The sequence below is a fragment of the Micropterus dolomieu genome, linkage group LG04 (genome assembly GCF_021292245.1).
Source record: "Micropterus dolomieu isolate WLL.071019.BEF.003 ecotype Adirondacks linkage group LG04, ASM2129224v1, whole genome shotgun sequence".
NCBI lineage: Eukaryota > Metazoa > Chordata > Actinopteri > Centrarchiformes > Centrarchidae > Micropterus > Micropterus dolomieu.
In genome coordinates, this window is record NC_060153.1 from 1,496,317 (window position 1) to 1,520,228 (window position 23,912).

Consider the following 23,912-nt stretch of genomic DNA (forward strand, 5'->3'; position numbering starts at 1 on the left):
CGCACGCACCTCAGACAAACATTTACCTGCTTCATACACAGAAACAGTTCATAAGAAGGATCCAGTGGTACAAACACACACACATAGATGATGTGGCGGTCCCACTTGGAGCGGTCTAATGAGCTGGTGTGATGCATAGGAAGTCTCTCGCTGGAATGTCAATGAGGGCCTATTAGTAACAAATAAGCTTGGAATATTGCTAACGGGCCGTCTGACATTTTCAAAGGAGGACGTGAGCAGAATGGCCGACAGCCTCGGCTACCCTTCAAAATCAAAAGTTGAACAACATGAGGGATGACTTAGGTGTCTGCACAAGGAATAAGTCTTCATAGTGCTGGCTCCTTTTTCACATTAGTCACAATGGAAAGGACACGCTGTTCCCCGTTTCCATCTGCAGTGAAATCTTAAAGAGAAAATCCAACCTGATACATTTAACACTGCTTAAAACTACTACTGGTAGAACACCTCAGTCATGGGTGTTTGGTGATGTGGTCATAGTGGCGTAAATATACACAGAATACACAACATAAATACAATTTTGCTGTTCTTAGGGCCTAAGGGTAACAGTAGAGTAAAGTCAAAATAAAAGGGTTTATCAATGAGGAAGCATTTAAGAGCTCAGTAAATTTAATCTTTTCTTAATCTGTCCAATTCCATTTTGATATTTTTATGTGGAATTTCTGGGCAAACTGTACAACATAGGGGATTGCCGGGGGTCATGAAAAAATACAAACTAGGGCTGAACAATTAATTGAAAAATTATCTAAATATGTGAAAAATCCGCAGGAGCAGCATTTTTTTGATAAAGATGAAAAAATCACATCAACATAATTTATAAAAAACAAAATTGTGAAAATGAAATGCAAAAATTACTAATTAATAATTGTGACTCCTATCACAATCTCAATATCTGTTAAAAAAATCACAACAAATTACATATTGATCTGCCTTAGTATGTCAGGGAGAAGTTTTCCCCTGGCAGTGGCACGAGATAAAAAGGTCATAAGAAAGAAAAAAAGGGATTTGAAATTCATAGGACTACAGATTTCCGCACAAAATTTCAATGTGAATCTGACCAGTAGCTGACGAGCTTCCTGAATTTAGCAGATATTCACTTTCTTGCCTTTTCTCTTGCTACGATCATTACCATTATAGAAACTGATCTGAATAAAAAAAACTTAAATACATAGTAACTCCTGGCTCCAGCTTCAAAGTTTTGGTTGGTGGAGTTTGTTTGACATGAAGCACTTGCCACCAAGTGGGCAAGAAGTTAAAAATATTTCAGCTAATATCAAGCAAGCGGCTGGCTCCAAATAGGTGATTTAACAGTTGCATAGCAACAGCAGAGACCGTGACCAGCACTTTTCCATGAGCATTTGTTTCAGTGTATCCGGCTAATAAAGTGGTGCTTGGTGGGCACAGGGTGATCTACAGGTACGCATGCTAACCTGCATGTTTCTCCTCTTATTTTCATTGTGACATTTTCCTATTTGTTATATTGTATGGATATTTATAGCTTGTATTCAATTTCATCTGTATGTTCTGTATGTATTTCATTTTTCGGCAAATGTTTATGTTATGCAGCAGTAAATATGTGTTAAGGCTTGTCTGGAGTTCAGCAAGCATACTAGGCCAGTGCAAATGTAAAATGCAGAACTATTGCAGCACCTTTCTACTTTACTCTACAAGTCCAACATGAACAGACACGTAAAGCATCACAAACAAGTGGATATAGGTCTCTGCAGTACAGAGAAACTCAACACTGTTGTGGTACAGTGTGTGTGTGTGTGTGTGTGTGTGTGTGTGTGTTTGCGCTTGTTAAGTACCTGTTCTGGTGGCTTTCCAGAATCCTGCTGTATTAATTATCGACGTTCCTGTCACCACAAAACCCCCAATACTGCTGACACAGCAAGAGCTGAACTAACACACACACACAATTTGCTCTTGTCCAGTAGTTTATCCACGAAACTGTTCTGTACCCTAACCAGCTGCAGGGCTTAATAGTGAACTCCCAAATGAATGTGTGCAAGCTGCACTAGCGCATTTATTATTGTGTAGCGCATGGATTTAGTCAGTAGCCCTTCAAACATTGACAGAAGAAATCAGTGAGCGGCCTTGACCCCACATATCACAGAGTCAGGTTAATGACACAGTTCCATCCCTCATGCAGATTAGCATAAATAATGCAGATTAGCCCTTTCTGCATCAGCATTAATTAGTACATTGTGCTGCTTTGCACTTCAGAAATTCCTGTAGTAGATTTAAGAGACCTCTGCAGGTCCTTGAAAAGCTTGCAAGGAGTTCCGCTAAAGAAACTATGTATGTAAAATGATCAACATTATCAATGACCATTACATGTCTTTTAAGATTTGCAACTGATACATAATTACATCTTGGGAAAAGTAAATATTATTATTGCATCCAAAATGAACTAATATTAAAGCTAGGGTAGGCAATTTTGGAGAAACTAGCAAGAGACAACTAGATTTCTAAAGTATCCAACTGAAAAAATTCCACCTTCTCCCTTCATGCCTACCTCCAAATCCACGCATTTTCATTCAAAATGAGTAAATGAGCAGCGTGCACGCAGGTAGACAGGAAGACCAGTCAAGCATTTCATTCTGTCTGAGTGAAATGATTGGCTGCTTCTTACAGTATTGCAACAGCCATCTATACTAGATTTTTTTTTCCTTTCTTGTGTCAGAGCATTTAAATTATTGATTGTTGTCAGGATCATGTAAAAAGAATTTCAACAATATAACAATAAAGATTTTTGAAATAAATTGCCTACAAAAGCTTTAAGAAAAGAAAAGATCCGGAGCGCTCTTTGGTGGGGAACACAAAAGTTATAAAAGGAAGAAAGGTCCTCAGGCACTCTTCTGGCAAAAAGTTAAATAGGCTTTAATAAGATGGCTATTTCATTCTAATTTCTAAAAAGATAGACAAGACAATGCTCGTACATGAGCTGAGTAACAACCCATGTGTTGCGGCACAAACAGCCCTTTGTTTTGCTGGATTTTGTTAGCTCTATTTAGAGGTGTTTTCTGTGTTTTTAGAATTTCACCATGAAATAGCTTAATAGCTAGCATAATATAGGTGTTTGTTTTGCCAGAAGACTGCCTTGGACCTTTCTACCTTTTTGAACTAATATTAATTTGGATATGTAAAGAATTGCCTAATTCTAAAATGATTGATTGATTAAATTTGAAATATTAGAATTTAATTATTTAATTTAAAAGATTAATTAACCCTTCTCCACAAGTACTAAATGACTGATTACCTGCACTGTCTATATGAAATATCGAGCCTGCTACGATCTCTACAGGTATCACTACTCTGGGGTTCTCCTGTAAAGTTACTCTGAAGGACGACTAGTTAAAAGTGTGGCAGCAGCAGATTTAGCCAATTAACTCAGTGATTAGCTGCTTCAGTATCAGCCAGGACTGAACAACAGAATACATTTTAAATTTTACAGCACTTCACAGAACATGGATCTTACTAACATACTGCTGTCTTTTCTAGCAGTGAGCCAGAATTAAATCTCATGAGTTGCTCCTTCAAACCCAATTCAAAATCCCAGTTACCCTACCTGAATGTAAAAATATAAGCCGCTGGCTAGTCCCTGACTCAGAGCACATCCCAACTCCTAAATCCCTCAACCAGTTGTTTTACAACCCAATTCCTTTGTTATTATTGTGTGATGTGAATATAATACAGTGTATCCTTATTTTACAAGAAGTTTAACAGTGGTACCTGAGGTGATCCAAACACACAGCAGTATATTTGGAATTGCATGCCCTTGCTGTGGGACATGTGACAGTATTACATGCTCTCACCATGCTGTAGTTTTTCTGGAAGAGAGTACCATCACTGTGGAACATATGGGAAAGGGCACTTTTCCCCACCGCAGCATCTCCTACACACACAGAGTAGAGAGGCTGACTTCACAATTTCTCAACTCCTGAGTGTACAGATGAATGTTAAATGTGTGTTTACTAAATGCTTTGGAAATTAAATTAATCATTAACCTTCCTTTGGTATTGTCAAATTATCCGATGGAGTATTCATACAGTCAGATTTACCAGCTTTTGTTGGTGTATATTTGTGATTTGATATCAAATATCTACTACAGGTGTTGTGCCGAGTTCTGCATGCCTGCTGAGAATTGTATGCACCTCCAAGTACTGTTTAAAAACAATATAATAGTTTTGTAGGGTTCATCAATGGTGATAAATGATTTGAAGTAGATATTTTATGAACGTTTAGAGTCATCAATATTTTATTGCTCTTAGTAGAAGTAGAATTCCTTGAGATTCAGCAGAAATATGTGGTGAAAACCGCATTTAATCAACATGCAAGGTGTCTGAAAAGGAACTTAAGAGGTGAATGCACAATTCGGCAGAACAGATGTTGTAGGCTAAATGCCAAGATTTGCATCCACCGCTTTTCTCAGCATATATGAATGTTAACTCCCGCGACGTGCATGCAGTTCTCCGTGGGCATGCACAAATCGCACAACACCGGAAGTGACTTTTTTATGATGAAAATGAGCGTCATAATATTTGAGATCTTAAGTTATAAGTGGTAACGTTAGTCTAACGTTAACGTTACTAAGAAAAGGGAAACGGTTTTAACGTAATTTTGCTTTGCACGTTGAATCTGATTAACCCTTGTGATAGGAAATTACAGAGGAAAGAGGACCATTAATTTATCTCTGGTGTTTTAACGCTTACAAGTGAACTGACTACGGCGGGTTTTGTAGCAGATTGGTTAGCTTTAGCCATTGAACCGTTTAGCTTTGCTAGCAGAAGGATGAAGTACATTTTTAAAACCTTACCGACAAGCAGGCATCTCGCCCTTAACTTCACCATTACAGTGGATAACTTCCAGACACTGTACGTTACATAAATTATGGTAAATACGTCTCTACCTTCTTTCTTTAGCTGTTTATGCATGTAAACATGTCTTCCTAGTCCCTCAGCAACATGAACACAACGCGTCTCTTAGCAACCAGTCACAGAGGTGTTTTATTGGTCCAACCAGTGAACACGTACAGCGAGTGGCTGTGCTGTTATTGGCTAGTTGTGAGGACGTAACAAGTGGGTGGATTGGGGTTATTTCCCCGACTATTTGTCTGTCAGGCAAAGCTTTCTCAAACTGTGTGCAGTTACCGCCACTTGTGGTAAAACTGTTATATCGAAACTCCAACCGTAACCCCGTCTGTTAGATTAGTGAAACGCCTCTGGTTCCTGGTACTACAGCAAATACAAAGGTAGTAAGAACAGCCTGAAAAGCTTATTTATGGTACGAAGGACCATGTTTTCCAAAGCAAAGATCAGAAAGACCACCAGAGGGCGGGCTTTCTTGCCTCAGCATTACAAACTTATTCTGACACAGGCTCTTTAGTTTGTGTAACTCTTTATTGTATCGCTTATTATTTTCTAATCCGATTATTGCAGCGGTTTTCAAACATAAATTAATGAATGAACATCTAATCTTTCCTTAGCACACTAAAACATCGTAGTTATCACTTTGCTTTATTGAATATCATGTTCTGCTCAATCTCCTCAAAAGATTATGGGAAAGCCGAAAGCGCGTGACTCCTGGCAATCCAACGCGGTCTGGGTAATCGCTGAGAGCACAAGCGCGCGCCCTACATAAACACGTGCGTGTGCTCGCTATGTGTTATTGAAGGCGAGGCGTGACAACGGAGGCGCGTTCACGTGTTCGCCACCGGTTCCAGAGAGAGGTAGAGAGCATCACAACACTGGCAAACAGCTTCCTCTGCCCGAATAGCGAAAGAGGACAACAGGGAATTTAGAGGGTAAATTACAGGGAGGCTTTGCGCCAAGGAGCCAAGGGGAGACGAGCATCCACCCTTGCAGCAGCAGTGACAATCGTAGAAGGAGCAGATTCGTGGATTTTCCGTGTCAGTTGCCCGGTGCTCCACACACCCTGTGCCTTTGAATCAGCAGCGGGGAGGAGGGGAGGACCAGAGGAGGCTGTGCAGAGAGGAGGAGGACCATGGAGGGGATGCAGGCATACGGAGCCGGGAAAGCCGGAGGAGCCTTCGACCCCGTCACCTTCTTCCAACAGCCTCAGACCATTCTCCGCATAGTGTCTTGGGTGAGTGACCGGTCCAGTGGAAGACAGAAAAATAGACAATAATTTTTTTGGGTTCTTAGCTACAGAGTGACCACATAGGCCACTTAGAAATAACCTTATTATACCTGCAATTTACATGTGCATATGTAAAATGTGGATTTGAATCTGTTTATCTAAAAAGGCAGACATGCTTCATATCAGTTTGAAATAATACATATTGCTACGATTGCAGGATACAATAGACATCATTATCCTGCTTTATGGTACTTTATTCGTATTCTCTTTTGTATCAAATATACCAATATTATATGTCAGTGGTATTCCCATTGTATGTTTATGGTATAGGTAGGGAGATTATATTAGGCATATGTAGGCCCAGGATGGGTCCTGTTTCACTGTTTTTCAACATTTACTGTCCTCTCCTCTGATAACATAGGCTATTAGTTAGCAACTAATGTTTTCTAATAACCAAAGTCAGAACACACAGGCTTACTGAAAGGGTTTTATAACAAATCATTTCATAATAAACACCCTCCCTTCCCCAAAGGGAAGGAGCATGAAAAGGAAAAGCAACAGGCACCACTTTTAGGAAGGACACAAAGTCTCCAAAACTGGAACAAGTGGCCACTCCATCCATTCTATGATAGGCTATATGATTTGATGCCATTGCAGATTTAAAATTCCAGATAAATACCATTAAGGATGATATGGTCATTATTATGTAAGGACTTGATTATTTGTCCAAGGATTCTTCAGCCTATATTTACACCTTGGCTTCTAATATGATCTTCATTTGTTATAATGAATACAGAAATACATCAGAAAGTGGGAGAGACACACCACAGTATATGCCACTAATGGGGAATATTTCATTAAGGAGCATCAAGCAGAATCTCTCCTTTCAGCTATCTCTCTCTTTTCAGTTCTGGTAAAAATCAGTTACATTGAAGGTCAGTTACTTAACGTAACGTAGGCTGAAGGCGACCTTGATTTCATTTATCTGCTCCTCATATAAAAGTGGGTTTATGGGTGTAGATGTACTCTTTGATGACGTTCACTCAGATAATGTACACTGTAACGGTTTTAGATGTCACACGTCACTTTTAGACTGTCAGAAAATGAAAGTGTTTCTTCATAAACTGTTTTTAATGGTGATAAGATCAAGATTAGTGATCAGGATGTGATGCTGGCTTAAGTTTCCTGTGTCTGATTCCACCAGCTCATCATTACGTTTGCACTTCTTCAAAAGGAATGTGTAAAGTTTCTCTTTAAGTTAGCTGGTTTTCATGAACTGCACATAGAAAACAAAACATGTGTTGCCTTTGCAATCCTGCAACCCTGTTACAATACAATACAACAACTAGCATGCTGGTTTATTTTGCAAGGTACGGCGTTAAATGTTAAACATAGGCCATTATTTACATTATTTATTCCCCACTTTATAGTAGAAAGTCACACAGTTGGGAATATTTCTTATTTATAGGACTATGTCTGTGTCTGCATGTAACACCAAGAGCCTTTTCAAGTATGCTGAAAGGATAACGAGGCAAGGTGATTCATGGGGTTACACAAGTTACACTTTCCAGTAAAGGAGCAAGCCTTGCCGGCATGCTGGTTTTTGGGGTCACAAGGGGACATTTGTTTTTGGTGGAAATGTGTACAAACAAGACCAAGCTATTGTTTTGGATAGTTTTACGTGACGCTGTGATGGGAATAAAAAATGATGGATTATAATTGAACTACTTTTAGTAAGAAAAAAGAGTTGTAGTTTACCATCAAGTATTGTTACACTGAGGTCTTATTTCTGTCCCTTGTGACTAAAGCTACAAATGTGACTGATAGTAATCTTAACATTCTCATAGAACATGAACCCAGATCTAAACCACGTGAAAGAAGTGTGAAAGCAGGTAGTGTAGTTAGAGTGTGTTAACCCTTTAAACTCAGAATGGCTTGCATATGGCTATTCCATGTAAGCATCGGGCCTGGTACTGAGTTTTGAGGTCAGGTCTCTGGTTGTAGATAAATACATGCACATACAAAACAGTTGCTGGTTTAATTATATGAAGGTCATGAAACATTTTGTTGTTTTTTAATTCGGTTTTATTTTGACATGGGCATGCCTAGTAAAGCAGATAAATTTCTCTTTAATACATTATTTGTAGATACCCTATGTTGTACATTGTATGCTGTTCATTGGATATACCTTGTAGCATTATTAGGTGAAAAATGAAATGTCACAATAAAACAAAGTGTACTAAGGGTCTAATCAGTGGAAACGAGGTATCGTTTTGGGGTTTTTGGGTTTGTTTTTTGATACAGCTGTGTAGATACCTTTATCTCAAACTCCTTTGAGTCATTATTGCATATATTTTCATAATACAAGCCAATGTTAGAGTGTTACTAGGCTATAAAAGAACTTCTCAGAAAAGTGAAACAGGTATTTTACTATTTCCCAGAGTCCAAGTCCAAATCTCAAAAATATTCAATTTGCAATGACCTTAAGCAAATCTCACATTTTAGAAACTGAAACCTGCAACTGTATGGTATTTTTTTTTTTTTGCATAAATGGTTTAAACAACCATCGAAAGTGTTGGCGTGATTGTGCTAAGACTCAGTCTGCTGTTCATTGGGGGGATGGAAACTATCATCATTTTAAACAGTTGATGATGGAGGTGAGGGTGTGTGTGTTAGAGAGTGGTGGACAGTCGGGAATGGAGAGATCCGCATGGCCATATTTGGAAAGAGAGAGCACTTTGTGAATGGTGGTTCAGGGTTCTTTCTCTGTCTCCCACTAATCTGACTTTTGAGGGCTGTATGTGGAGGTGGTAATAAGTGTTTGTTTGTGTGTGTGTGTGTGATTCACCCTCAGGGAGTCAGTGCAGTACGTTTGTGATGATGCATGATGGATGGAGGAGAGTGAACGTAGTCACAGATGGAGAGAGAGCATCTTGTTTCTTGAATTGAGATGACATCTTTTTGCCTATGGTTCTACTTTTGATCTGCATTTGATAGAGCATTACTTTTGAAGCTTAAATCATTGCTTTTTGGCTTTGGGCGTTAAGTTCTGCTGGTGGATTTGGGTTATCACCAGGGTAACTTAAGATATTTGATCAAATCAGTCTGTACCTAAATGTGGTGTGTGGTTCTGCTTTGTGCTTTATTCAACTAAAGCAGCATCTTTACTCTCAGAAGTCTACATGCCCAACGTGGAGTTTACTGACAGCCCACTGGGTGAATTGTCAAATCAAAGTTCATCACTTAACTCTACACTAATGCAAAGTGATATTTGCGTTTGATATTTGTGTGTGTAATTTTTTGAAAGAGAAAGAAAGGCGTAAGAGCTCACTTTCAGTGTTACTGTCTCTATAGTCTGCAACAACCACCTTTGTGTATTTTGATAGTGATAATTGCACTCCAATGCATCTTACAGTTCATGAAAAGTTGCTTTCACTTGTGGGTTTCTTAACATGTGACATTTCAAAACATACGTATAATAAACTATTTAAAATATTTCAATTTCATTTTAATGCTCTTATAAGCAACGTGGGTTAACATTTTAAATTTAGCTGTGATGATTCACATATTAGAGGTCGGGAGATTGGTGAGTAAGTATTTGATATTAGCAACACAAACACACACTCTGCAGTGCTGCACATTCTGTCAGCTCCATGTAAAACAGGAACACACTCACACTTTGTTAGTGCCTACATGTCAGAATTCAGACACAGTTTGAAAGCTTTTAATGCAAGTTGCATTTACAAATGAGCCTATAGTAACACTCAGCTGTCTGTCATAGGATTGTTAATATATTTTGGCATTTGGCTGGTGAGTGTCAGTAAGCCCCTAAACTCTCCACTGACTGGTTAACAATCTGTAGTAGGGATTAGGGATAGATTGCATTGTCTTTTGTGGTTTCTCCTCACTCAGTCAACACTCTGATGTGTATATTAAAACTAGGGTTGAAACGGTATGAAAATTTCGTATCACGCTTATAGTGACCAAATTTATCACGGTTATCAGTATTATCACGGTACTGTACAAATGTGCCACAAAATATTAAAATGTACTGATACACACACTGAAACCATTTCAACAAGTTTTATATTGAAAACTACAAATACAATTGCCATTTTGTTTTGCATTAAAAAACTTTTGTAAACAAATGCAAATCAAGTGTGCATTACCAAGATTTTATATTTTATATTATATAGGTAATACAATGACCCCGTGGACAATTACATGAAAATAAATAAGTCTTTAGAAAACAGTGATAGTTACTGCAATGAGCCCAACAACCAACATAAATACAGAGGAGTCTGTAGCGTTTCTAGATATGCTGGTTGGTTGACTAAACAGCGTAACGTGTTCTCATGTGCAGTGGATGAATAGACTCTGCCGACACACGACGCACACAGCAACAGAACAACGTGTAGCGTTTTTACAAGAGCAGCTAACTAACTGAGAGCTTCAGTTTACACGCTGTTACCAAATCAGAGAGTCAAACTAAAGCTAAAAGTTAACTCACCCTGCGTTCACTATTAGGTTATTTTCTTCAGTCATGTTTCCCTCAGCGCTCTCATAAAAACTAAAACATGACCGGACTTCAGAGTGACTGAAAAATCTCCGCAGCGCTGTCTTCCGCCGTGTTGTCATTGACCCAAACAAACTGACGTTGCATTCTGCGCATGCATGCCTGCTTCTGGGAGACGCTGGACAGTGTTTGCCGTGAGATTATAACGGTTAACCTTACCCGGTTATGGTGGTAATTAAAATGTGTACGGTAATAATAACCGTCGGGAATTTTATCATGGTTTACCGTTAAACCGGTAATCATTTCATCCCTAATTAAAACAAAAGATGTAATCACATTTACTGTGGATTTCCTTCAGCTTAGTAGTACAGTGGAAATGTAAGTAAGTAAGTTTATTTTCCTTATAAATTCTGTTCATTTGTGAAAGTCACAGTATTGTTGAGTCGTAATTCAATTTAAGTACTGTGACTATTGTAATGATAATGCACTTTGACAAACATTAGCATAGACTTGATGTTGTTGAAGAAACCACTCAAAATCCTTGGTGGATGTTTGCTGGAGTGGGATTGTTTAATGGTATGCTAATAGTTAGCTCACAGACACAGATAGTGGGTCTGAGTGGGTAAACTACACCCACAACAATGAAAAGGTAGAACATTTATACTGAGGGCTAGAAGGTAGTGATCAAACAGTATGCATTGCACCTGTAATCAATGGGTGAGGCAGTTTTTCATTCAGACAATAGGACTGGCATACAGTTGTACAATGATGAAAATAGTGATCAAATCAATGAGTTAGAAGAGAGCAGGATGCTGTTCCCAAACGATGCGCCATTATCACAGTTGCCATACTGAGGTTCAAAGCCTTTGATCAATAGCAACGGGATATAAGAATAGTGTGTTTATATCCCAAGTCGATCCTATGGATCAATATCTGGGCCGATCTGGGTATATTTTAATGGATCAGTATCAGCGAAAATAAAGCAGTCAAATGCAGATCCTTACTTTACTTTACCGCCCAAACCAAGACCAAGTCAAGACCAAGACCAGAGTTTCTCAAGACCGAGACAAGACCAAGACTTTTAGGGGCTGAGACCAAGTCGAGACCAAGACCAGTTCCCCATATTACACGAAGACACAATAAAATGTGGAACGAGATCACAGGTATTTCTCAAATTCATCAGAAAGATCCACATTCCCATTAAAACACCCACATACAAACACTGAAATCAATGTAAGCATCTTTATTCAACACTCCTTTTCTGTGCTTACCATCGCAGGGAGGGGTGACAGTCGTTAACGGTAACAACACATTTTAATCAAGGTTATTGGTTGCATTTAAAGCAATACGTTTTACATCCAATCAAAGTTAGGATATTAACAAATAAATCAGACGATGCAAAAGCTATTTATTGATATTCCCAAAGTTATGGTCTTGACTGGTCTTGAAATAAAATCCAGAGTCCTCAATGTCGGAAACCGAGACAAGACCGAGTACAAATACAGTCGAGGACGAGACCGTCTCGAGTACAACTACACTAGCAAGTGATACATTGTTTCTTTGAGTTGCTGGAAATGCTGGATGGTTGTTAATCGAGGAGGAGACACGCCTGGTCTGTGTTGGGTGAGGGATTCCCCACAAGGTAAACGTAAACATACCGCAATCGAGTGGCGGCAGGGACCTGGCAGTTTTTAATTGTTATATGGATCGGATATGCCCAACACTTGCAGTTTGTGTTCATATCTTTCTTTTTCTTAAGTTGACAGGTAATCCAAATACAATTTGATGGCTTTTGCGGCGTCTCTACGAGGGAGTCTCGGTGTTAGCCACTAGCTTGGCCTGTCGTTTTTCCCTCCAGGTCACTGCCCATGTCACATGACTGAAAAGTATGAATAGACTTGACTGGGACAGATTTTCATACATTACAGAAGTGAATGTAGACTAGATCCATAAAACAGCTGGTATGGTCCTACGTTGGCAATATCTGGTGAAATTGCTGTTTAAGCAAGATGAATCTTTCTTACTTAAAAAAACACACACAGAAGTAACCAAATGACCGGCAGTCCAGATAGCAGTTCTGCTCTCTTCTGATTCTGTTATGCCCTGCTTTACAAGATTTAGGAGTCGTCTGTTTCCTTACAGCGATACAGCCTTGTTTTCTGGAATCATCTGATTATATACTCACTAATTGTAAGGGATTGTAAAGCAAGAAAAGAGAGGCATGTTGAGGAGAGCAGAGTGGTTGTGTGATTGAGTGAGTGGGTAGAACAGAGTGGTGTAGATATGAGTGTCGCTGTGTCCTGGGCTGGCGATTATGTCTGTCTCGGTGTGTACCCTTGGTGCTGCAGTGGCTCTCCTTGAATTGTACTTTGACAGGGTCTCCTCTCTCTCTATCACTCTCTCGCTCTCTCTCTCTCTCTCTCTCTCTGTCTATCTCACTCCCTCTGCATTACATGAGCAGCTGCTGCCATGGTGACAGCAGCAATCAGGTATGCCCAGTCCAGGCCAACATGCTGCAGCAGACAAGCCCACACACACACACTCTCACACACACAATATAAAATGTGTTCCAGCAGTGATCCTGTATTATTCAGCAGTTTAGCTAACTCACTGTTGACAAACTCACCTCTTCCTGTTACAGCATCTAACTTAGTGAATCACTAATTTCAGTGTGCTTCTGTAGAGCATCTGGTTCCAACCATAGACTGTTTAAAACCTGTCTTTCAACCACAGCATTGTCTTCTCTCAGTGATGAATTTATCGTAACACATGGCAAAGTTGGTTCTTTCTTACAGTTTTGTTGTTGGTGATCATTTTTGCATTTGCATCTAGAGCGACTGGTAAGTGCAACAAAAACCTCAAATACACATATCTCAAAAACCACAAGGAGCTGTGGAGCGAAGATCAGTGGTCAGAGTGGAACACAATTCTGATTTTATTTCTCAGATGGCTCTTATCCATTTCTTTTGCATTATTCCATATTGATGTTTTATTTGTAGCTTGACATTAGAAAAGACTAGGGCAAAGAAAAATGTTTCCGACATCGGTACTGGGGGCAGCGCAATCCGACAATTTCTTTAACTTTCCTAAACCGACAATCCATAACTAATGCTCACGTTGGGCTATGCTGTGTGTGTGTGAAGTTGCAAAAGTAGGAAAAGTTTGAACTTCTCTCGAAAGTGCTCTTCTTTCATTCTTCACAGAACTACTTCTGTCACATTTCGTGGGCACAAACAAGTGCAACATCACGAAACATTTTGTGCTCTTATCCCCATTTAAACAATCATTGTGTCTTGCCACTTCCTATGACAGCAGGCTTTTCATCCAGCCTTCAAGTGTGCCTTGCCACTTTTGCCCTAACAACATGGGCAGATGACACATCATATGAACTGTTTTTTTTTTGACCATGCTCCTGCCATAGCCCTTAGCTCTAAGAACTTGGGTTTTCTGCCCTTCTCAATCCAAAACAATACGCTTTTAGATTCAACAAAAGCTTCTTACCTATAATACCTTTAACTCATATTTAAACATAACAGCAAAGACACATTTCAACACTCCATAAAGCTCACATTTGTTTCATAAATTTCAGGGTGACATTCATTTAACTTTGTAGATGCGTCAACAACTTAAAAAAGAAGATGACCAACTCACGTTTTCAATATTTTTGACATAGATGGTATTTCATTTATTGTTGGATTACAAACACACTGTGTTTAAGGCTGCAGTCACAAAGACCTGGACAAAATGCAGTGTTAGTCCATGATCTGATGTGTCCCTCTGTGAGGGTGTGTGTGGCTAGTTCTAACACAGGATTTGTGTGAGTTACAGTGTGTGAATACTGGGTTGACATGAGGCCTGGCTCAATTGTCTGGTCTGTACAATGGATCCAAAAGGCCTTTCAGCCCACACAACAGCAGCTTTAAATCATTCACAACATGCCAGACTGGACTGATATGATTTAGGCCAGAGTAAGTAATACAGAGAGAGAAAGGAAGATTCTGAAGGAAGCACATGGATTCACACATGCATGCACGCAGATTCATAAGCTTGTACACACATACACACTCACACGTTTGGCAATCGGCATTCTTAATGTGCATTTGTAAAGTGACCCTCTGATGGTCACAAGATCAGAAAATCCACGTGGTGTCCTTCACAGTGCCTGCTTTCAGCAATACCAGAAGCCTTGTGATCTGTCTTCGGATCAAAGGATCCTACGCCCCCCCCACCCCCCTCCTTCACACACACATACATACCTAAAGAAGTAAAATACAGACAGAATCACAGGGGTAAAAAAGGGAAGGAGGGGGGGGATGAATGGGAATCGAATATGAAACCATATCACATGCTCCACTTTTCAAGGCTCCAAAGCACGTGAAGAATGTTGTATCCACCCTATTACATTTGCTGCGCATTTATGTATATGTGTGTGTGTGCATCTATATATATAGTATGCTTAAGTGCATGCATGTATCTTGGGACAGACAAAGAAAAATTACTGCTACACCGTCATCACAAATCAGGATTTCTGATAGCAGCCAGAAAAAAAGATCAGTCATTCAATCTACCCCCCTGTCATGTGACAGCAAATATAAGTGTGACCCAGAAGACGATGTGTGTTTTCAAACACAATGAACTGTTATACCAAAACCAATCCTTATGTCAAGTAAGGGCATTTGTGTGTTTGGTATTGTGTCAGTGAAACAGGTTGAGAAATAGAGGGAACGTGCAAAATAGAGGAACATAGAGAAAGATAATCCCTGCCGGTGAGTTTATTTCCCAGTGGAGTTTCTCATGGGAGCATCTTAAAACTAAACTGTGTCGCACCACTAAAACTAGTGGCACTGCAGGTCCTGCTGTCCTTATTACAGAATCTCCCTTCTGCATCCAAATAAAAAACAGCAAGGGTCAAAAATGTAGGCCTGCATGTTCATAGTCACTGTGTAGACCCAAACACAGTTCACAGAATGAAGCAAACTGCCTTCACTATAAATGTGTTTTGGGGACATTTTATGCTTTCATCAACAGGAAATGAGGAGAGCAAGAAATGGGGAATGATACGCAACAAAGGTCCCCAAACAAATTTGTGGTTTATTGTGGGCACGTTTACCCCTAGGCTGAATCTTATATCTTAGCATTAGTTAGCATGGGCAGTACCTTTAGCGGTATCTCTAATTTGATTATCTTGGCATTATTATTATTATTATTTATTATTTAAGAAAAGATCAAAGTCATTTCTAAAAAGGCACAAGAACAAGTAAGCAAGTAAAATATACACACAGACCATGTTTCTTCTTAGTAAAGTTGTGTCTTTAGCATAGTGTTCTGACATCCTACCGACATCATGTGATTGACGGTCTGTATGTATTTTTGTGCATGTGTGGACGACTTTGTGTGTTTTCTGACCTGAATCTTAAAGTAAGCCGGGCATGTGAAACAGTGGACAAACTGTGAGTGCGTTTGGGCTGTGTATGGTTGCGTGTGTGCGTGTGTGTCAGAGCATGCTCATTTTTCTCAAGAATGCTCGTGGTTAGAGGCAGGGCCAGTAACGAGAGGAGATGGGAGAAGACGAGGGGGAGGGAGCGAGTGATGATGCAGCCGGTCTAAAAATAGCACCGCCTCCATACCCCTGCTGCCCCCAAATGCTTCCCTCCACTTGTCCCCTCCGCAATCCCTCCATCTCTTCCTCTATCTCTTCATCATCCCTCTCCTTAATGAAAACGGCTGCAGGTACATGGAGGGGGGATTGAGGTGTTCCTGTGCCCCTCCACGCATCCTTCATTTCATGGAGAGAAGAGTGCATGCGGCTAAAGACCAAAGAGGCACAAGGGAAACAGAAAGGTTGTGCATGTTTGCTATCAAACTGATCCAGTTTAATATCAAGACACAGACTCCAAATACCAGCTCATGTTTCCTCTTTATGTGGTGGAGAAAGCTATCTCCACTGAATCTGTCTTTAAAGTGAGAATTAGTGATGTTTTTAATTATGAGTAGCACAAATTGACCAGATATTACCATGTATCACCATATATGATAATACTGAGTCACTTGTGTTATTGCTGATTAATACAACTGAATCACGGATTTCTTTATCGAGGCAAGATTTAAGGCTCACTGTCTGCTGTATGCTTTATTTTGTTTTTATTTACAAAATGTTAAATGAAACTCTATAGCCACAACAAGAGTCTGCAGTCATGCTGATGGCTCTGTGAGGCTATACTGAGGCACAGCGATGCTTTGAGCCAAATGCTAATGTAAACATGCTAACCTGGTCACAATGACAAATCACAATGACAAACTGCCCCACCACATCAGATCTGGCCCCTCTACTGAGTCATTTAAAGCTTTAGGCCCACCTCTTTTCTTCAGCTTTTAAATATACCTAAATTGCTATTATTGCATCTTGCATCTAATTGCCATTAGGTATTTTTGTCCAAATTGAATAATTTACATGAATACTTAGGGGTCCCTGATGTTACTATAATTCGCCTTAGGAGAATTTCAATGTCGGTTTAACATTTCATGGTAATCCACGCCACTAGCATAGCATCTTATTTCATTATTATCAATTATCAATTTATTTCATTCTATTTTAAGGTCTCCCCTTTGCTTCATTTTGACGGTTTCTACACTATGTATCAGGTGTCAGTTCATTGCTAAAGGTAGTCAAAAACAATATTTTAATAATTACAGTAATTGAAAAAAAGGTAAGACAATCTTGGGATAAAGCAAGGCATGGACTTTGTGCCCTCGCACAGTCAAATGTATTGTATCTCACAATTCTTAGTCTTGAAATAATAAAGTTTGTGTCAAGTAAATTTACCAGACTTATATTCTGCTTCGGCTGGCACTTCAAATCTTCGTGTCAACTGTGGAAAAAAATTTGGTTTCTCAAGTGTGGACCAGACACTGGAAAGACTGGCTTAAAAGCAGATAAAGAAGCAAAGAGTGGAAGAGAAAAACTTCTGTCATCCCTATTGTCACTGACATCCCTATTTCCTCCCGGCCTGGCTGTTGGCCTTCATGGTCTGGGCTGTCAGTGGAAGTATAGTCTATTGTTTGTTCTTTGTATCTCTGTCATTTGTCACACAAACACAGACACAACAGCTGGGTAAACTATCCAAGCAGCTCACCAAACCAAGGCTCATTTCTAGCTTCTCATTTCTAGCATTTCTAGTCTCCTTTTTACTGTCTCTGTCAGATACATACACTACACACACATTCAGAATCCATCAGTCACCACAGCAAAATCCACACACAGACGGCAGACAAACATAAACACACTCAGCCTCAGTCTTATCCAGAACTATCTCCCTGGAGGTTTGGTCTGAGGGTTTCTCAGTTGGATGGAGTTGTCTGATCCGCTGTTATCAAGTGAAGTTCAAAGTAGACTGCTACACTGTTCTGCAGGGTGGAATACTAACGCTGTGGGTGTTTGTATGTGTGTGTTGTCTCATATTTGAAAGGGTGTTTCTGTGATGCTGTAGTGATTGGAGGAGAGGACAGGAGAGAGGGATAAGATGGTATCTTAGTAACCTGCTACTGTTATTGACTCCATTTTGTAGCCCTTTGTGTCTCCACCCCTCGAGGCAAAGGCAGGCAAGAGAGGAGAAGAAAGTAAAAGAAAAAGAAAAGGAGAGAGGATGAAAGGAAAGGAATGCAGAGGAGCGTGAAGGGGCGCGGGATCAGATGCTGTAACCTCCTCCTACAGTATGATAATCTCCATTTTGTCGCTGTCCTTGTCTCTCCACCACCTTAGACAGACTTCGCCTGCATGTTCTTACAATTCAAGAAAATCAGCATTACAGTTCAACTCGCTGTGGTGCATTTTTGAAATTAAAAAGGATTTTATGGCTATGGACTTACATGAGCCTGTGCAATCCAAAAGTTACATAGAAGCAATTACCACCAAAACCACCGTTACAAGATAATCTTTTCATAAAAATACACAATACTTAAATATGTAATTAAATACATTTCCAATGCTTATACAAGTGAGTTACCTCTCAGCACATGGTAATTAATATCACATACTGCATTAACAAAGGCAGACACAGCATGAATATGCACCAGGCTTATGAAATGTCTCTGTATACTTTCAAGATATTTATGTGATTAAAGCCTCTTTTTTCTGATGGCAAGTCTTTGTTGAAAAATGAGACAACCCTGGTAAAAAGCAAAAAAAAAAAGGGTAAAAATGTGTTACTCTCAGTTAAGCTCACTGCAATTTGTGACATTTTCAAACCCTACACATAAGTTTTAAGATAGCACACAGCCTGCCCAGGTGTTTGTAGGAACACCTGGAAGAAAGTGTCCGATAAATTGTTTCTCATAAGAGCTCTGTCCTACTGCTCCAAGCAGAGATAATCTGAACCACGACTGAGATGCAGAACATAAAGAAATAGTTCAACAAGATATTGATTTCCACCTGAAGTGCAATTTTACTTTCAAAGATTCTGGTGAAGCAGAGGAGAAATGCCTCAGTATGTTCTTTGCTGTATGGATTTATTTAACCAGACATTCAAGTTTATCAGTTATAAGCATTTTGAATTTTAATAATGATGGTATGCAAAGCACCTGCAGTATAACATTATATGACGCTAAAAATATGGTGAAGGTCTACAGTGTAGAAAAGATTATAAAATGCTTGTTATGAATTGTTGATAGCACATTACTATAATTACTATAATTATTGATTGTTGATCTTTGTTGTTGTATATTTTTATGTTGTCAGTTTATATATTTATACACAGCATTCTCTTCCGTTGCGTTACTTCTGCACGGCACAGACCCAGAATAATGCACATATATATATCTGCAATGTTGTTCTTATATTCCATATTTATATATTTCTGCATTTATTTATGTTGACTGTATGTTTGCCTACGTGTAGCACCTTATCACCACAGCAAATTCCTCGTATGTGTAAAACACTACTTGGCAATAAAGCTCTAAAGATTCTTCTGATTACATTATTTTCATTTTACTTGAATTTATTGTTTATTTGTCAGGAACCATGCTCAATTAAAGAAAAAGTTTCACCAGATATAGGCAATTTGCATCTGTAGTCCCTTGACAGAAAAGACAATCAAAGTACAGGGTAATAATAACAACAGAGTATGATTGTGTATAATTGTAATTTTGACATTTAGGTGCAATATCATTTGGAATAAAAAAGAAAATATAAACAATTGCATTTATTGGTTATCCTTATACCAAAAGAAAGATCCTATAAATCCTATTTTCAGACAACTTCAACAGACTGTCTAATGTATTATTTATTTTCAAACATAAATATAGCCCATATGTCCTTATTTGCATAATATATTTGCCAAGCATTATATACAGTATGTATTATTCATATCATTCTCTGTCCGGTAGCTGTCATATAACAATTCAGAATAGCAGAGTAAGGCTAATTTTTCACAGTCAGACTCCATATTTCAAGAGAAAACCCAGAGGCACAGTGGACAAAACTGTTTGAAATAGACATGAGGGATTATTCATAAAACTCACCTGCAGGGTTGTCGTGACATTATGGGCTGAGAGCGTCACGCTGAAGTGTATTTTTATTCATAAATTACCCGGTCAGTCTAAATATACCATTGGACTACAGCAGGTGTTTTTCCTTTGGGGCTATAAATGGCTTTTATGAATTATTACAAAACATGCTAACTGGCATTTAGGGTGAGGTGGTGTTTTACAAATACATGACTGAGCAGGAATTTCAGAAAAGTTATAACGCTTAGTTTGCTGTCCACGTAGAGTGAAGCAGATCTCTGCATGTTGTTTATATACCATCCGAGGAGTACGTGAATGCACCATGAGCCGCTTGTTGCAATTTGCAACCCTCACCACTAGATGCCACTTAAACTTACACACTAAACCTTTAAATGTGCCTTTCATAGACTGCTCTCATTCATCTTTTGGTGTCATCCGGTTTATAATGCAAAACACTCAGGCCACGATATATTTCGTTGTGTCATTTTAAATGCACAAATTGACGTCCGCAGCACAAACCAACCGTGCTAAACAGACAGAAGAAGATTACAAAGCATGGTAGCCAGTGCCGATTGGCTGGGAATTAGGACAGTGATTTACCCTATCTGCATGAAGACGCAGTATTTGGGCTTAAAAACTGTAGTCACGGGTCTTTTGCCGCACTATACCTTGCCAGTGTGTGTTACCCTTTACATACAAGATACCGAAAGACAGATATATTGTCGTGTTTTCCATTACCAGTACCAGCTCAACTCACCTCGATTCGCCTCTACTCAACTCGGTTTTGGCCCGCCGTCCTCCATTTTCCATTGCAGATAGTACCCAGAGATAGTACCCCTCATTGTAGCTGGTTGTCATAGAAACGCCACATACAACTGACGCAACGTAATGTTCAATGCGACAAACACAGCAGTGACCCACACACAGCTGTCTCGTGATTTAAGTTAAAACGTTTTAACGTTACTCAGAATGTAAAGACAGATAAGCGGTATGAAAACCTTCCAGCTGTGTTTTCCTCTGCCGTTGTTGCTGCAGCGGTCTGTGTGATGGCGGGACCAGAGGGCTCTGTGAGCGGGCGGCTGGCCGGCCTCGTGAGCTCCTTCCGTTGGTTTGCCGCAGGCTTCCCCTGCTGCCATTTCTGGAGCTCCTCAACTCCGAAAACTTACAAGCACATTTTTGTTCCGCCATAACTTTTCGTAAAACTGCCAGTATTTGAAATCTATACAGGTGACTTCTCACCTCAAAACTTCTTAGAAGTGGATTTAGTGATGAAATAACGTATGAAAATTGTAAAATATAAAGCTTTCTGTTGCTGGCCTCTTTAAAATGTATCCTGTTTATTGAAGGTATTTTATCCAAAGAGCCTGACAGCACCATGAACTACACTGGGCTGCCTTATTTCTGCTCTCACTGTCCTACCCCTTCTTCTTTTCCCCTCTGCAGCTCTTCTCCATCGTGATCTTTGGCTGCATCGCCAATGAGGGCTACATCAACCGCCCCAACGAAGTAGAGGAGTTCTGCATCTTCAACCGCAACCAGAATGCCTGTAATTATGGCGTCTTTATGGGTTCCATGGCCTTCCTCTGCTGCATGGCCTTCCTGGCTCTGGACGTCTACTTCCCCCAGATCACCAGCGTCAAAGACCGTAAAAAGGCAGTGCTGGCTGATATCGGGTTGTCAGGTAAACTCGTTATCTATGCAAAGCCTCTTGTTTCCTATGTTTTTAACACTTGTGTACTTTTTTCAGACAGCTAAAAATTACTTTTACACACTTTTCACTGAACAAGTCTAAACAAATACAACCTGGGCTACATTATAATAACCATTATTACATTATAATGTAAACCTCAGCCAAGTACCACAATGAAAGAAAGGCCATGCGAGTATTTTAGTTCAGGTAAAGATAAATTAGATAAATCTCCTTTTTTCTAACCCATTTTTAACATAATTTAAATTAATCTGAATTTATCAAGTGCAATCAAGGACAGCACTAGTCTTTTCTATCTAAATTCACTACCCACATACACTCTCCAGAAGACTGAAACTTCTTTTGTTTATAAAGTTTCAAGATACATCACTACCTCCTGGGACCTGCAGTATGATTAGCTTATACAGTTGTTATGAAAACCATTACAGCAAACTCAGACACAAGTGACTAAAATAAAATTAGTTTAATTTAGTTTATGCTTTCCAGTGTTAAATCCACTACAAAGAAACAGTCTAGTGGTCATATAGCTGATTGGTATTGCTGCTGTTTTAAGCTTTTAACAAGCCTCTGAGACATTGTGCTTTGTAATCTTGGACAATGGCTTCCTCTTTTTCTCTGCTGTACAACTACTGCAGTGACAGTGACATCCTGTTGATTGATTAGTTAATGAGGCTGTTCCTGTCACAGACAAGATCCTCCATCCCTCTTTTCATCACTCATGCACTTTCTTTCTCTCACTTTCTCCTACTGTATCTATGTTATGCTTTGTACTCTGTGATAATATGATATGATATCTAATATGAAATGCTTTGTTCTTCTTTGTTGTATTACATTTTACTGTGAAGCACTTTGTGATTTTTATCTGTGTAAGGTGCTATACAAATAAACTTTACTTACTTACTTACTTACTTACTTGTTCTTAAAAAGGTAACAGCTGGTACATGTGTCCTAATCGGACTTGGATGTTTCTGGTTAAGCCCCATGTTATGTTTCACCCACTGCGTGATGTGATGGGATGATGTTTGAATCCCCTTTGTATCTTGGAGCTCTTCTAGTTGCAATAACTCGCAAGCAGGATAGAACCGTATCTGGTTTAGGGGTTATTCTTGCTGTTTATCTGCTCATTTTACATGGGGCATTCCACAAGGGTCAATCCTTGGTCCCTTGTTGTTTTCAACTGATCCACGTTACAGCTGTCTAAAGGGCTAGGAGGCTATTTTTTAATCTTTGGACAGACCCAGGCTAGCTGCTTCCCCCTGCTTTTAGTCTTAATGCTAAGCTAAGATAACCACCCACTGGATTAAGCTAACTCTCATCAAGAAACCAAATAGGCATTTTTCATAAATATTAAATTAAATTAATAAGTATTCCATTACCAATTCCCTTGAATTAGAAGCATCTCTAAAATACCATCTTGAATCCAGTGATAATCTGAATTTTAACACTGTCTGTGTACCTGTGTCTCTTCCCAGCGTTCTGGTCCTTCATGTGGTTTGTGGGTTTCTGTTTCTTGGCAAACCAGTGGCAGGTAACCAAGCATGAGGACAACCCACTGAGGGAGGGAGGGGATGCTGCCCGGGCAGCCATCACCTTCTCTTTCTTCTCCATCTTTACCTGGGTAAGGGCATCCACACCTCATTGGTGCACAGTATAATACAAAATGACTAGTGCTGGGCAACGATTAATATGTTTAATCGCGATTAATCGCATTGTTACACGTAAAATTGAATAATGATTTCTAAAGTAGTGTAATGCGCAATTTTAATTTAAATGTACTGCTATATACACAAAAGTGCAATAACGTGGTTTGCAAACTTTAAACAAATAAGGTGCTTTTTACCAGCAGTATTCCCTTTACACAGAAGCAATCAAATATTTCTTGTAAATCTCAACTTAAACATTAATGTAATCAAATCAAATATTAAACCAAAGCTATTTGCCACTGCCAGGGCATTACCTTTTATCTAGCTTGTTAAAACAAATTACCATCAGTGTCCAATTTTCTTGTTGTTTTTTCAGAACAGGCATGAGCATGCAGATCACTGCAGAAGTTGATTTGTCTGAACG

The 23,912-nt window shown here is 39.3% G+C and overlaps 2 protein-coding genes across 3 annotated transcripts in view; one reads left to right on the forward strand and one right to left on the reverse strand.

The window, feature by feature from the left end:
• The window catches only part of ift27 (intraflagellar transport 27 homolog (Chlamydomonas)), an 11,423-nt gene extending 6,427 nt beyond the window's left edge, over positions 1-4,996 (reverse strand). The window contains exons 1-2 of the mRNA XM_046046224.1: positions 4,838-4,996; positions 3,837-3,916 (exon numbers count right to left, since the gene is read on the reverse strand). Of these exons, the coding sequence (XP_045902180.1) occupies positions 3,837-3,916; positions 4,838-4,955 (198 nt within the window). The 5' untranslated portion in view covers positions 4,956-4,996. The remainder of the gene's footprint in view (positions 1-3,836; positions 3,917-4,837) is intronic.
• The window catches only part of LOC123969120 (synaptogyrin-1-like), a 22,556-nt gene continuing 2,991 nt past the window's right edge, over positions 4,348-23,912 (forward strand). Inside the window, exons 1-4 of one of the 2 annotated variants that reach the window (XM_046046221.1) lie at positions 4,348-4,382; positions 5,575-6,126; positions 21,581-21,818; positions 23,318-23,463. In XM_046046221.1, the coding sequence (XP_045902177.1) occupies positions 6,025-6,126; positions 21,581-21,818; positions 23,318-23,463 (486 nt within the window). In that variant the 5' untranslated portion in view covers positions 4,348-4,382; positions 5,575-6,024. Of the gene's footprint in view, positions 4,383-5,157; positions 6,127-21,580; positions 21,819-23,317; positions 23,464-23,912 lie in introns of those variants that run through there. The other variant, XM_046046222.1, reaches the window with a different exon arrangement.